The 16,309-nt window shown below is 38.5% G+C and overlaps 3 protein-coding genes and 1 pseudogene across 3 annotated transcripts in view; 1 reads left to right on the top strand and 3 right to left on the bottom strand.

Annotated features, from left to right (window-relative positions):
• LOC144280351 (uncharacterized) overlaps window positions 1-16,309 on the top strand; it is a 236,571-nt gene that overhangs the window by 54,569 nt on the left and 165,693 nt on the right. The gene's annotated exons all lie outside the window — the stretch shown is intronic.
• On the bottom strand, window positions 7,241-10,911 carry LOC144280378 (uncharacterized). The gene is given in 3 exon segments (XM_077842376.1): window positions 7,241-8,366; window positions 8,597-10,524; window positions 10,527-10,911. Coding segments are annotated over 2 exon segments (1,026 nt in total). The 3' UTR covers window positions 7,241-8,366; window positions 8,597-9,883.
• Window positions 10,967-11,279, bottom strand: LOC144280427 (NADH dehydrogenase [ubiquinone] 1 alpha subcomplex subunit 3 pseudogene; annotated as a pseudogene).
• Window positions 11,601-16,309, bottom strand: part of LOC144280383 (KRAB domain-containing protein 5-like) — a 50,168-nt gene continuing 45,459 nt past the window's right edge. Inside the window, exon 4 of the mRNA XM_077842390.1 lies at window positions 11,601-11,998. Coding sequence (XP_077698516.1) covers window positions 11,601-11,998 — 398 coding nt within the window. The remainder of the gene's footprint in view (window positions 11,999-16,309) is intronic.

Here is a 16,309-nt window from a genome sequence, read left to right as displayed (position 1 = left end):
AAATTCTTTAAAAAAAATAAAATCTAAAAAAAAAAAAGAACAAAAAAGAACATCCAGAAAATTTAGGTTAGAGCAAGTGGGTACATTGCTGAATTCAGGAATGTGGAGTCATTGTGTGGAAGACATGGTACACAGGGAACTTTGCTTCATTTGGGCCAGTTCCCCGTCTGTGTTATCCTGTGAGTTCTGGTGTCATCCCTGATGGGTTATCCATGGACCAAAGACTTTTTTATTAGCATGGCAGCAGCATTTATTTGACATTCTTCTTAAGGAAAGCTTTCTAATATACGCGTCCCAGAAAACTCTGTTTATGTTAAGTTGCTTTTTCTTTTATTTTATAAAATAGAAATAAAAGAGACTAGACCAGACTAAAATAATATGAACTCTGTGTGGTGAATTTCTTTGCACAGGCTTAGGAATGATAGAGCCAGAGATATCAGAGTCTACCGCCAGATCCCTCCCTAGCCCACCCAGAACTACCCCTTCTGAGGCTGTGTCCAGGTCTGGCCTAAGTTCTGGGATCTCTTCCCTTCCCAGGACAGATTAGAGGAGATCAGATTCTGAGTGGCTCTTCCTTTCATCTCTTCAGTGCTGGTGCTCACAATTCTCCAAACCCACAATATGATAAATGGGAGCAAAGGACTATAGATCTTAGTAATTTCATTTGCTATATATATATATATATTAACTTGTTAATATATATATATATATATTAACTTGTTAACTTGTTAACTAATTTTTTGAAAGATTTTATTTATTCACTCAGCATACACAGAGAGAGAGAGAGAGAGAGAGAAAGAGAGAGAGAGGCAGACACACAGGCAGAGGGAGAAGCAGGCTCCATGCAGGGAACCTGAAGTGAGACTCAATCCCAGGTCTCCAGGATCACACCCCGGGCCGAAGGCAGTGCTAAACCGCTGGGCCACCCGGGCTGCCCTTCTTTTCTGTGTTTAACATTAAATCCTGTGCGTCATGACCCTTTCATCTAGATTCCTATTTTCCATTCCTGGAGATTCAGTAGTTACTCAATTTACAAAATATAAATATCTATACATAATGACCTGATTAAAAAACAATGCAGCTGATTAATATTCTTCTGATCTCCTATAGTTAGGATACTTTATTAGATATTTTTAATAAATTTGTGTTGAGAACTCCTAAGATATATTCTTTCAGCAAATTCCCAATATAATAGACATAGAATTATGTGTAGTCTCCAGATTTCCAGAATCTGTACATCCTGTATACCTGAAATTTTGTACCATTTGACCAACATCTCCTATTTTGTCCTCAATCATCTCCTGACCATCACAATTGTATTCTATCCTTTTTAAAACATATTTTATTTATTCATGAGAGACAGAGAGGCAGAGACAAAGGTAGAAGCAGGCTCCTTGGAAGGAGCCCAGTGTGGGACTTGATCCTGGACCCCAGGATCAATCCTGAGCAAAGGCAGACACTCAACTGCTGAGCCACACGGGCATCCCAACTGTACTCTATTCTTATGAGTTCAACGCAGATTCCAGGTATTATTGAGATAATACAGTATTTGCCATTTTGTGTCGCTTATTGTTATTGTATAACATCCTCAAGGCTCACCTACTTTGTCCCAAATGGAAGCCTGTCATTTTTTTAAAGGCTGAATTTTGGATACAGATATCTATAGATAGATAGACATAGATATTATAGACGTTATATAGTTCGTATGACACATAATATATTCTGATATATTTCTATATTGTAAACAATATTACATTATAGTAGATAGAGAGGGATATAGCTATATCACATTCTCTTGAACCACTCCTCCTGGAAAGCAGAGAAACTACAGGGAGATGACACTTCCTATCTGCTAGAATAACTAAGTTTCAGGAAAATACAAGGTAACCCCAATGTGGAAGAATTAAAATGAATATATATTGCTAACGAGAGAGGACAGACTATAGGAAAACAGGCATATACTTACACAGTCATTTTTCAATCCTGTTAAGAAAATACAAACAGGGCAGCCCCTGTGGCCCAGCGGTTTAGCGCCACCCTCAGCCCAGGGCGTGATCCTGAGACCCAGGATCGAGACCCACATTGTGCTCCTTGCATGGAGCCTGCTTCTCCCTCTCCCTGTCTCTGCCTCTCTCTCTCTCTCTCTCTCTGTGTCTCTCAAGAATAAATAAATCAAATCTTAAAAAGAAAAGAAAATACAAACACAACAATGAGAGCTCTCTGAACTAATCTACCTTTTCTCTAGTTTTCCATTTATCCTTATTTCACACCTATAGTCTACAAACCTTTTTTTTTTTTTTACAATAGGGAAACAGAAGATGAAGCACATAGGTGGGGCCCAGTACCTACATCTTCATCGTATTATGGGACACCTAATGCCCAGCTTGGATGGTGTAACGGGGACGAAATCGCATCGTAAATGTGAAGTTGCCAACACGGTGCACTGTAACTTCCTTGTGATCACCGTTACTTCCTTGTGAACAAAATTCATGCTCAATCAACATTGCAGTAACCTATACACGTTGTTTTCCACACAGAGACTTGCTCAGACATCGGCACATTGACTAGACTCCCTTCTGTGAACTCCAAAATGCGAAGAAAGAATGTGGTTCCTCAGGGTGGTGATTGGCGTTCTTTATTGGGAATCCACAACAGAGGAAACTCAGGACAGAGAAAAGTAAATAGTAGACTCTTTGCTGGGAACTCACCAGGAGTTGTTGGGGTTGACATAAGACGGTGGGGGTAGGGTGCTCAGGTGCACAGGCACCCTGTGCCTGCATTCTCTAGTGTAGAGCCACTAAATATGGGTCTATTTGGTTAAATTAAAGGTATGGACTATTAGTGGACATCCCAGGAATGAAGGTGGCCTGCCAACAGCTTGGCTTCAGATGACTAAGTGCCTCCAGAAGTGTGACACAATAATTTTTTGGGTTCTTTAGCACCCAGTTGTAATAATTTGTTACAGAAGCCCTAAGAACTAACATGGGTCCTGTCTTCTCTTCCCTTGTGGCTGTGTTACCCCAAGCTCCCAGACTCTGCATTTCATTTATCCCTGTGCGCTCATTGTTACTGCCTCCCTTGTCTCATATCACTACTTGTCTTCATGCCTTGTACCTCAACCTAAAGTGGCACTGCTCATTATTCTTTCAGTGGCATATATTGTGAATATGGTCCTTGATGACATTATGAAGCAACATTGTTAAACATCCTACCATAATTCTTATTTTCTATCTTCTGTACTAGTGCATGCTTGAAAATGCTGTATATTCTCATACATGTAGTCACATATTCTAACTTAAAAGATTTTGTGTAACTCTTTTTAGAAGCTATTTGCATTTTTCCATTTAGCTTATATTAAAGTTTTACCCCAAAAGACCATACCATTTACTAGACAGTCCATTTAGAGAACATAATAATTACCTGTATATTTCACACTTGATATTAGCCAAAAAGCCAAGAAGCGATTACCTATATATTTCAGAGGTGCTTTTTCCTACTCACCTATGACTGTCTTCAGAATCTCAAGCTTCACCATCTGCACTGCCTTGGGTCTCTAGCCTGCTGGCCTTCTTTGCAGACTCCAGACTTGCCAGCTCTCACAATCATATTAGCTAATTCATTACAGGAAATTTTTCCCACTATCTATGTAGAGACCTATAGAAAGAGAGACATCTATTTCTATATGTAGTAAGCCTATATATAATCTCTGGGTCTATGCAAATATAGATTAAAAATATGCAAAAAAATAAAATAAAATAAAATAAAAATAAAAATATGCATAGATGTGTGCATATCCATTCAATTGATTCTTTGGAGAAACCTACTTTAGATTTAGTGTCCATACATTTTTTCCACTCAAAATCAACCTACTGAACTTAATTGATATTAATTACTATATGTTTTATCTTCCTTTATTTTTTTAAAAAAGATTTTATTTATTTATTCATGAGAGACACACAGAGAGAGGCAGAGACACAAGCAGAGGGAAAAGCAGGCTCCTCAAGGGGAGCCAAGTGTGGGACTTGGTCCTGGGACTCCAGATCACAACGGATCCGAGGGCAGACACTCAACCACGCAGCCACCCAGGTGTCCGAGTATATATTATGTTTAGTTTGACAGAACTTCCTTTCCATGTGCTTCTCTGAAAAATTGTTTTTCTGTATTATCACAAAAATTAAAAGAGAAAGTCAAATGCCAAATTCCAGTTGAAATCTTCTGTGTGCATGTATGCACATATGTGTGTGTTTAATTAATACCTGAATGTATGCAGTTGTTCATATTTGCCATTAATACGAGATCTTTTGTAGGAATATCGTATTTGGGGTTCCTTTTAAACAGCTTTATTTGGTATAACTTACATGCCACATAATTTATCCACCTAACGTGTACAATTGATAGCTTCTTAACCAAGTCACATGTAGGTATAAGCAAACAATTGTCAATTCTAGAACATTTCATTACCGCCTAAGAAACTTCACACTCATTAGCTATGACCACTCTCATCTTCTTATTCTCATATCTAATCAATAATCTGCTTACTTTTTCCAATTTTCTTCACCTACTACTGACATGACATTATATAAGTTTAAAAGTGTACAATTTAACTATTATATATTGTTAATTATAGCCAACATATATTGAATATATACACCAGATTATCTACTCACTGACAAGAGACACAAGTTATTTCCAGGTCCTGGCTATTAGGAGTAATGCTATTGCATGGTCTCTATTTTCCACATGTTTATAATTTTTCTAGTTTTGTACTTGTACCTGACTTCCACTTTCATGGCACTGTTGTAGGAAAAGATGCCTGATACGATTTCAATCAAATTTATTAAGACTTGTTTTGTGGCCCAATATAAAAATCTATATTGGGGAATGTTCCTTGTGCATGTGAGAAGAATGTGTTTCTTGCTGTTGGTGGAATGTTATAAGTCAGTCTGCTAAATATCATTGAAGTCTGGTACTTCCTTATTGATTATCTTGTCCCATATTGAAGGTGCACAATTGAAGTCCCCTGCTCTTGTATTGCTGTCTCTTTTTCTGTTCTTGTCTGTTCATTGTTGCTTATATATTTGGGTACTTTTATGTTGAGTACATAAGTATTCTAAAGATGACATCCTTTTGTCGAATTAACTCCTTCATTTTATTTTATGAAGGGGTATTATGATAACGTACCTGAAAGGACAAATCAGTTATTTGGAGACTTTAAATAGCAGAGAACAATGTAAATTAAATTACATGTGAAAATCTGCAATGTATAATAGCCAGAGATTAGAAAACTGACTACTGTGGGGAAAAGATTGATTAGCCCATACTAGTTGGTTTCAATAAACCATTGACTACTTCTTACAGTAATTACCAAGATTATCATTGCAACAATATTTTTCCACACACATCAAAATCTGGAAGCAGTAACTCCTCCAATTGTCATTTAGTGTTCTCTTTTTCCCAACCTCAAAGCACAGAAGTAGGTATTTGAATATTGACTAGCCATTTAGGGGACACAGGAGATACACATGTTCATAAACATTACATAAGCTTTAATTGATGTACCTGGAAAAACACCACCAAAATTTATGGGAAAGTATGTTATTTTTCATAGGGTTAAGTATTATATGAGTTTTAAACATACTATTTGAGTCCTACCAAAACTGGAATGGGGGAAATCATTTTTTCCCAAATGCACCATAATTAAAAACACTGCACGATGTAACCCCTTTATTTTATAATGACCTGAGCAGAGTCTTACTAGTCCTTGACTTAAAGTCTACTTTGATTGATGTAAGCATACCCATCCTGATTTCATCTGGTTTCTTTTTTTTTTTTTTTTTAATTTTTATTTATTTATGATAGAGAGAGAGAGAGAGAGAGAGAGAGAGGCAGAGACACAGGCAGAGGGAGAAGCAGGCTCCATGCACCGGGAGCCCGACATGGGATTCGATCCCGGGTCTCCAGGATCACGCCCTGGGCCAAAGGCAGGCGCTAAACCGCTGCGCCACCCAGGGATCCCCCTGATTTCATCTGGTTTCTATTTGCATGGTGTATCTTTTTTCACACTGCACTTTCTGTCTGAGTGTGTTCTTAAGGCTGAAGGGAAATCTACTTGGGTCTTCTATTTCTTTCCATTCAGCCAGTCTATACCGTTTAATTGGAGAATTTAGTCCCTTTATATTTAAAGTAAGCACTGATTAAGGTATGGAGTTACTGTTGTCATTCTTTTCATTATTTCCTGTCTGTTTCAGAAATATTTGCTGTCTACTTCATTTGCTATTTATCTTTGTGATTTGGTGATTTTCTGTGGGTGTATACTTCCATTATTTTCTCCCTATCTGTTATGTATTGACTACAGGTTTTTACTTTCCGGTTACCTAGAGGCTTAAAGAAAGACCTCTTTTAACAGTTGATTTTAACTTGTTAACTGCTTAATTTCCATATAAAACTTTTTCAGGCTTGAGAGAACTCTTAAGAAATATGAATGAGCAGTTGTATGCCATCATAGGGAAGACTTATCTTTTCTCTTTGTGAAATCTGTGCTGATTTCCTCATTGGAACCACATCACCTGATGGTGAGAATTCAGCTTATAACCATTGCTATTATCAAGATTGATCAGTATTTTCCAGGACTGCCACCTCTTTTTGCTTAAAGACCAACTAGGAAACCATTTTATTTAAACTATCCACAAAGTTTTATAGTTTTAATGAATGGAGAATGATATTCTGAAAACTTATTTCATGGTAACTTAATGTTATAACCATGAACAGCATCTCCATTTAGATCTTCTTCATATATTCTAAATCATGTTGTTGTTCATTTCAATGGGAAATGAGGTCTGCATGAGCCCCACCTAAGGAAGAAGGGCATCTCATCTTTGATGCAGCAACAGTCAGCCATATAATTTCATATACCAACTAGGCATCCGTGAATTTTCTAAAAAAAAAAAAAAATGCATTAATATGACTAGTCACCAATCTCACATACGGTCGGTGTAAAACAAGCACATTGAAATGATACCTTTGCAAAAATCCATCCCTTGTATCTTTTGAAGCATAATACATCATTTTCATGTTTAACTTTGTATTATTCCTTGTAAGTATTTTTTGAAAAAGATTTATTTATTTATTTAATCAGAGAGAGCGAGCAAGAGGCAGAGACCCAGGCAGAGGAAGAAGCAGGCTCCATGCAGGAAGCCTGACATGGAACTCAATACCGGATCTCCAGGATCACACCCCAGGCTGCAGGCTATGCTAAACCGCTATTCCACCGGGACTGCTCTACTTGTAAGTATTTGATATAGAGTACTGTCTAAAAAGGGTAACTGATATACTGCTTTGTATTGATTTGTGACATTTATTGACATTTGATGTTCAATAAGTACATTTCTAAATATTTATGTCTTTCAACTTACTTTCCTTTCTGTAATCTGATGTTTTCTAAAGTCTATATAGAAAAACAAGGTCTTTCCTCATTCATCTTTTTGTAGGTTTTGAATCTAGTATGCATTTTGGGATACTGATTCAGGACTGAATTCCAGTTAAAGGAACTGCAACTTTTACACTTTATGGTTTCTCTTCTGTATGATAGCTATGATGCTGAGTAAGTCTAGAGGTTTATCTAGATGTAATGATCTTGTAATGATTTTCCTAAGATGGTAAGGCTTGAGTACTGGTTAGTGGGCTTGCCAAATCTTTCGTATTTGTAAAATCCTCTCCACTATATATTTTCTGATCAGGAATCTCGGTTTTCTGTTGTTGAAAGGTCTTGCCACATTCTTTACACGTATTTCATTTCTCTGATATGAATTACCTAATGTGGAGTAAGAGTTGAGCAGTACTTACAAATCCTCTCAGAGTTGCTTCTACTGACACTCTTGGTGCTCCTTGTGTACTGTCGTTGGGGACCAGGTACCTCTGAGAAGAGGTAGCTAGGAGATGCTGGCACTCTCAATGGCCGAAGGAAAACCCAAATGAGTCAAAACTGAGGGGTGACTGGGGGACAGGCACTGAGGGGAGCACTTCATGGGATGAGCACTGGGTGTTAATTCTATATGTTGGCATCCAATAAAAAAAAATAATAAAAAATAAAGATAGAAGTCAAGACTGAGAACAATGATCATATTAATTCCAAGGTGATGGGGCAGGATTGCTTTGTAGTGCACTTAAAGATGAAGAAGCATATACTGCATGTAATAAACTAATGAAAAACCATTGTGAACAATAAGGTTTGTCAATGCAACAGGTTACATGATTGATGGGCATCTGATAAAGGAAAAAGACACACACTTCCACAGCTGGAAACGGAGGAGAAAGATACAACTGATGGGTTCCAGCACCAGACAGGAGGTGTCTACTAGAAAGGGAACCTTCGGGATCCCTGGGTGGCGCAGCGGTTTGGCGCCTGCCTTTGGCCCAGGGCGCGATCCTGGAGACCCGGGATCGAATCCCACATCGGGCTCCCGGTGCATGGAGCCTGCTTCTCCCTCTGCCTGTGTCTCTGCCTCTCTCTCTCTCTCTCTCTCTCTGTGACTATCATAAAAAAAAAAAAAAAAAAAAAAAAATTAAAAAAAAAAAAAAGAAAAAAAAGAAAGGGAACCTTCTACGTTACAACTCTGCTCCTCCAGACCAAGAAGGGGTTTCCATTGTTCTTTCACTTTTCTCTTCCCCATTCCTTTATTGGACACTAGATAACTGTGTCTCCACACAAGCATATGGCTTTAAAAAACAAAACAAAACTAAATGGCCAATGGTACAGTTTGATCAACATCAAGAGGAGATAGAATGAGGGGAAAAAGTGGTTCTGTGAAACTAATCTTTTCCATCAATGCTGTGATTATTTAGCTCTTATTGTTACATTCCATGAGTTATTTTGCTCTCACAGTTTGACAACAACAATAAAAGAACATAAAAATCCTTGCATTCCTTGTTAGTGTTGTGCCCTAGATTATGAATCTGAGAAACCACCAAGGAGCCGAGACTGATGCAAACACATGAGGGTTTATTTACAAGCTTGAGCTTGGGTCCAAGTGTACCCGAAACAGTGAGGCAGGGACTTGGACCCCGAGGTGGTTCCAGCTTAGTTTTATGGGCTGGTCTAGGCGTCCTCCAGAAGGGATGGAGGAATTTCTCAAGTTCTGTTTACATATTGATATGGGGCTTTCAAGGGCATTAAGCTCTGTTCTCATTCTGATATGGGACTTTCTAAGGCGTTAAGCTGTAAGCTGTTTTTTCCAAAACTGAAGTAAGGTAAAGTTCAGCTCTTATCACAGGGGCCTGAGATGGCTGTACTTGGGCTAATGCTAAAGTTAAGGTGGAATGGCCTCATTTACTCAGCCTCCACAGTGACATTGGAGAATTTTTAAGTTTCTCATTTATCATTGCAAAATCAAGGAATATTTTATATAATTTCGTTGTATAAAGTTTTAGATGTAGGACATTCTGTCTTAAGGTAGGGATAAATTGCTCTAAAAGAAAAGAATATTGATCATTTTCCATTCAAGTCAAGTTTCTTGTTGCTTAAAAGAACTTAAACATTCCTTCACAATCCTAAAACTTTGAAGCCTTGCTCTAGTGGGACTTCTTTGATAATGAATAAAGGCTCAACAGTGATTAAAGGCCTCACCACATTCTTTACATTTGTTAAGGTTTTTCTCTAGTGTGAATTCTGTGATGACTAGTAAGGTGTGAGTGCTGGGTAAAGGCTCGACCACATTCTTTACTTTGGTAAGGCTTCTCTCCAGTATGAAGTCTATGATGTCGAGTAAGACTTGAGTTCTGGTTAAAGGCCTTGCCACATTCCTCACATTTGAAAGGTTTCTCTCCAGTATGAATTCTGTGATGTTGAATACAACTTGCATGAGTGTTAAAGGCCTTGCCACATTCTTTACATTTGTAAGGTTTCTCTCCAGTGTGAATTCTGGATGTTTAATAAGAGATGAATGACTAGTAAGGTCTTGTCACATTCCTCACATTTGTGACGTATCTTGCCAGTATGAATTCTGTGATGTTGAGTAAGGCTCCAGTGATGTGTGAAGGCCCTGCCACATTCTTTACATTTGTAAGGTTTCTCTCCTGTGTGAATTCTATGATGCTGAGTAATGGTAGAGCCATGTCTAAAGGCCTTGCCACATTCTGTACATTTGTAAGGTTTCTCTCCAGTGTGAATTCTGTGATGTACAGGAAGATGTGAACGCCTCTGATAGGTCTTATCACATTCCTCACATTCGTGAGGTTTGTCAGTATGAATTCTTTGATGTTGAATAAAGTTCCAGGGCTGTGTAAAGGCCGTGCCACATTTTTTACATTTGTGTGGTTTCTCTCCAGTATGAATTATGTGATGTTGAATAAGACCTGAATGAGTGTAAAAGGCCTTGCCACATTCCCTACATTTGTAAGTTTTCTCTCCAGTGAGAATTTTGTGATGTTGAATAAGATATGAACACGTCTTAAAGGTCTTGCCACATTCCTCACATTTGTGTTGTTTCTTGCCAATATGAATTATGTGATGTTGAGTAAGGTTTGAGTCCTTGTAAAGGCCTTGCCACATTCTTCACATTTGTAAAGTTTGTCTCCAGTATGCATTAGCCTATGTCTATTTAGGGATAAGGAGACCTTAAAGGTTTCACCACATTTTTCACATTTGTACAGTTTCTCCCCAGTACGCATTCCATGACATTGAGGTAGTACTGAGTTCAAGTCAAAATCTTTGCCACATTCCTTACAAATGTCACTATTCTCTCCACTATGAACTGTCTTATGTGTACTTAGCCTTGGTGCTTGACAAAACATGTTCCCAGGTTGATTACACCTGAATGGGTTTTTTCCCACATGAATTCTCTGTTGATCATCAACATTGGAGGACTGGTTAAGAGCACTCTCACATTCATTTTTAGGATTCTCTCCTGTATTCATACTACTTTGTGTACTAAGGTTAGAGTTTTGTTTTTTTTTTTTTGGTGGGTGGGGGTCACTCTATGCATTTTATTGACTACAGGGAAGGGGCCACCTCCATGTCACCAGAGGTGCTCACAATTTCTTCAGCCACTCCAGACTGGGGCCCTGGGGGTCCTGGGGTGGCTGGGCACGTCGGGCATGTCCCATCATCTCGGAGGGGCACTGGATAGTTGTAGGGTGTGGCCTGGTTGTTCATGGTGGCATATTTGGTGAAGGGACTGAAGATGGGCAGAATCACAGCGAGGCCCCCGATGGTGAAGGACTCGACCAGCACCGGCTCTTTAGCCCAGGCATCCTTGAGGAAGGCGGCATGTCTCTCGGCCATCTTGGTCTCAGCGTTGGCGGCGGCCTAAGGTTAGAGTTTTGATAAAAGACTTCCCCACATTTACTACCCTCATGATGGTTCCCTAGAAGCTGAGTCCTCACACATCGACTAACATTGGAGCCCTGGTTAAATGTTTTCTCAGATTCACTGCATTGAGCAACTCTGTCTCCATTGAACAGGCTCTGGTAATTTTGTAGGGTCGACTCCTTAGTGAAACACCTCTCAAATGGATCCTGTTTAGCACTTTGTTCTTCATTTTCAAATCTCTGATTTTTAGAAATATTTGACTGAATAATCAATCCAATTCTTTTTTCACAAGGGTTCAAATAATTATTTTCAGCATGGATTGGTAACTTCGCAGATTTTCCAAACTGTCGTCTTTCCCTAAATATATAAGTTTGAACATTTGATTTGAGCTTTTGTTTTCAGAAACACACTGCTTTGTGGAAGTAGCAGACTTAAAAAGGGAGGTTACTGAAAATGTTCTATATCCTTCACCATTTTGGGCAGGGAGATTCTTATTATGCACAGATATCTCAGTATGGTTGTGTCCTTCATGATGCCTTTGATGCCATTCACTCTCTCCATCATTGTCCCAGTCTGTCATGAACTGTAAATTCTCAATGGCATTATTTTTTAATCTACCCATTGACACTCTTTGGAAAGATGCTTCGACGCTTGGTTTTGACAGCAAGCTCTGGGTGTCCCATGAAGATATGGCTGAAAGAAATCAAGAAAGAGAAAAGTAAAATTATTCCGCTTACTACTCTCAGATGAATATGCTGACAACCACTAATAGATAACCTGAAAATCAGTCAGAGAACATCAGCAAGATGGCTTGGAAGGATCATCAGGACTTTGTTCCTCAATGGACACATAAACTTACACAGAATGTACTGACCACATAGCCTCATAGATAGCTGTAGTTTTGTCATGCTATATTATAAATCACTTTCTTATATCTCAAAAAATCAGGAAAGTACCAAGAGTGCAAAGTTTGCAAAAGGGAGGAAATTTAAAGATTAACAGAAAAGGACAAAAGAGGAGGGATCCCTGGGTGGCGCAGCGGTTTGGTGCCTGCCTTTGGCCCAGGGCGCGATCCTGGAGACCCAGGATCGAATCCCATGTCGGGCTCCCGGTGCATGGAGCCTGCTTCTCCCTCTGCCTCTGTCTCTGCCTCTCTCTCTCTCTCTCTGTGTGACTATCAAAAAAAAAAAAAAAAAAAAAAAGAGGAAACAGCAAAAATAGGAAAATATCGGGCACCATGCGTGGCTCAGTGGTTTAGCGCTGCCTTCAGCCCAGGGTGTGGTCCAGGACCCAGATCGAGTCCCACATCTGGCACCCTGCATGGAATGCAGCCTGCTTCGCCCTCGGCCTGTGTCTCTACCTCTCTGTCTCTCTCTGTCTGCCTCTCATGAATAAATAAAAACTAAAAAAAAAAAAAAAAAGGGCGGGGGGGGGGAAATTATCAACAACAGGAAGAGTTGGTTTTCAGGAAAGATCAACAAAATTGACAGACTTTTAAAAAAATCAAGTAAGAATGAAAAAAAAAAAAAGGCCAATTAAAATCAGAAATGAGTGACAGCAGACAGTATTAACTGATACCATAAAAACACAAATAATAAAAAGTGACAATGGATAACTATATGCCAAGAAAGAGATACCAAAAATGTGTATAAATTTCAAAAAAGATGTTAGCTACCTAGATTTCAGGATTCCAATAAATATTTCCTGAAGAAATATTTTAAAAGTCACAATTGATCTACAACTACTAAGTAGATTGAAAAAGTAATTTAAAACTTCCAAACAGGGCAGCTCCGGTGGCGCAGGGGCAGCCCCGGTGGCGCAGCGATTTAGCGCCGCCTGCAGACCAGGGTGCGATCCTGGAGACCCGCTATTGAGTCCCATGTCAGGTTCTCTGCATGGAGCCTGCTTCTCCCTCTGCCTGTGTCTCTGCCTCTCTCTCTCTGTGTCCTATGAATAAATACAATCTTTAAAAACTAACAAACAAGCAAAAACTTCCCAACAAAGAAAAGTTTTATTCCATATGAATTCACTGGATAATTCAGAGATTTAATGTAAAAGTACTTCTTTTTTCTTTCTTTAAAGATTTTATTCATTTGTTCATGAGAGACACACAGATAGATAGGCAGAGACACAGGCAGAGGGAGAAGCAGGCTCCATGCACAAAGCCTGATGTGGGACTCGATCGAGAGACTCTGGGATCACACCCTGAGCCTAAGGCAGAGGCGTAACCGCTGAGCAACCCAGGAGTCCCATGGAAAAGTATTTCAAATCTCTTCCAACATTTTCAGGGAGTGAAGAGAAGGGAAATTATCAAAATAGTCTCTGTGACTCAAGTGTTACCAGGTTGTCAAAGGCAAAGGAAGACTGTACAAGTAAAGAAGATTACAAAGTACTACCTGTGAGGCGCAGTTATATAAAGTCCACAATAAAAAAAGCAAATTAGCACACTGAATCAAAAAAACGTTTTATAACACAATTAAAGGCAATTCTTCCTGGAATTCAAGGGTGTTTCAACATATGGAAAACTATAAGTTAAAGGCTCCACATTAACAGAATGAAGATCAAAAATGGCAATCATACTGCTGCAGAACAAGAATAAGAGCATATTGGACAATGTTTCACTATTAAAAACACTCAAGAAAGTAGGAATAGAAGCAAACCACCTCAACTTAATAAAGGCCATATAGGTATGAAAACCTGAAATCTAATATATTCAATAGCAAAAAAAAAACTGTAAGCTTCTTCTGTATGATCATAACAAAGGGATTTCACTTCTATTCAACACAGTACTGGATATTCTAGTCTGAATGGGAAAACAAAACAAAACAAAACAAAAAACAAAAAAACATAAATGGGAAACATAAATCCAAATGGGAAAAGAAAAGTCAAGTTTATCTCTTTAGAGATGACATCCATAAAAAACCCTACACAATCTTTATTTTTTTGTTGTTTTGTTGGTAATCATTTGTATTGTTTATTTCTAGTAATTTTTTCTACGACACATTGCATTGTCAATTTTTTTAATAATATAAATGCCTGAATTAATTTGCAGTTTCAACTTTTTTCTTTTATTTATTCATTTCTTTATTATAGTAGGTTCCATACCTAACATGAAGCCTAACTGGCTAACTGGGTCCTGAACCCAAGACCCTGAGATCGAGACCTAAGCTGAGATTAAGAGTCAGATGCGAAAACGCTGAGCCACCTAGACACCCCCAACTTTTCTTCTGAATGTTACAAGACAAGGAACTAGAAAAAGAAGAAACTTACCTGTGATCAAGTAGAGAAAGAAACTAACAAAGAAAAATTAGAGGTAGGGACCATAATAAACAGTAACTTAACATTGACATCAATGCCCAGATTTTCCAAAAAATAATCAAAAATTTAACTACATTAACTAAGAAAAAAGGAGAGAAGTCTCAAAAATTAAAACAAGAAATGGGACAGAAAACACATCCGATAACTACAGAAATACATAGTGTGATAACAGATTGTATGAACAATTATATACAAACACATCAGGTAACTTAGAAAAATCACAGATAATTCCCCTATATATAAAACTACCAAGACTGAAATATATATCTTAAACCCAACAAGTAGATCCTCACAGACCAATAACAAGAATGAAAGTTGAATGTAGAATAAAAACATTCCCAGCACAGAAAAGCCCAGGACCACATACCTTTGCTGGTCAGTTCTACCGAACATTAAAATAATAATTAATGACAATCCATCAAAATCTTACAAATAGTGGAATGGACAGAACATATTCAACATCATCCTATGAGGCCCAGCATTACCCTGGTACCAAAGCAGGATAAACATCGTACAAGAACAAAATACACTAGCTTGTTTGATATAGGTGTTGCTACTCTGGCTTTCTTTTGACATCCATTTGCAACATAAATGTTTTTCCATGCAAGTGTAGCCAGTACCTAGCACCATAGAACCAGATTACAATACCACTGACCATATCGCCTGTGGTATATCCTTTAGCCTCATGATTTATCGATTCTATAACTGAAAGCCTATACCTTCCATTCCCCTTTACCCAGTTGGCCCATCATCCCTCTCCATTCCACTCCAGAAAGCAGCAGTTCTGTTTTGTTTTTGGAGTGGGTCTGTTTCTGCCATTTTTGCGGTTTCTAGCCATTGATGACAATGAAAAGAGACCAAGGAGGTATTGTGCTGGACAATGTAAATAGACCTAGAAAGTACTGTGCTGATAAGTCAGGCAAATAAAAGCAAATAACATATGATTTCACTTATAGGTGCAGGCTAAAAAAAGAGTGAACAAACAAATAAAAAGCAGAAACAGATGCATAAATATCAATTTCATGTTTTTATTTTTTAAGATTTTGTTTATTTATTCATGAGAGACACACAGAGAGAGGCAGAGAGAAAGCTGAGGGAAAAGCAGGCTCCCTGAGGGGGATCGATCCCAGAACCTGAGATTCCAACCTGAGCCGAGGCAGAGGCTCAGTGACTGAGCCACCCAGAAGCCCATCAACTTCATTTCAAATAAACCCATGGATAATCCCAAGAAGTATAAAAATTCCATGTTCCACATATTCTATAGTGGAACAAGCTTGCCTGTAACAATTTTCCAATGCTAGCCGAAGACAGAGGACTCTCAGATTCAAGTCCAAGGATCTTAGGGTTCATAAAACACCACAAACATCTTGATCACGCTAATTTCACTTGCCAGCTCCAAATCCCCATTTCACACATGTAGATGCTGCATATGCAGTGGGTTTGTGTCGCATCTATGAGACCCTGAGCATAGGGAACCCCAGTATCTTGAAAGCGGAGAGCTTATCTTCCTGAACCTTAGCCATAGAAGATGACATCCGTTGGCTTCTACAGTTAACAAATCTGTCCTCCATCTAAGGGTAAGATATTATCATTATATTTCAAAGCATTTTAATATTCGCACAGCAGCGGAAAGCAAATTAAGGATAAACACTTTCAGTGCCTCTATCCTTAACATACAGAGTAACT

Source organism: Canis aureus, chromosome 1, assembly GCF_053574225.1.
Source record: "Canis aureus isolate CA01 chromosome 1, VMU_Caureus_v.1.0, whole genome shotgun sequence".
In the NCBI taxonomy this organism is placed as follows: Eukaryota; Metazoa; Chordata; class Mammalia; order Carnivora; family Canidae; genus Canis; species Canis aureus.
Note: the sequence above shows the minus strand (reverse complement) of the source record. Positions and strands in the feature narration are given on the sequence as shown.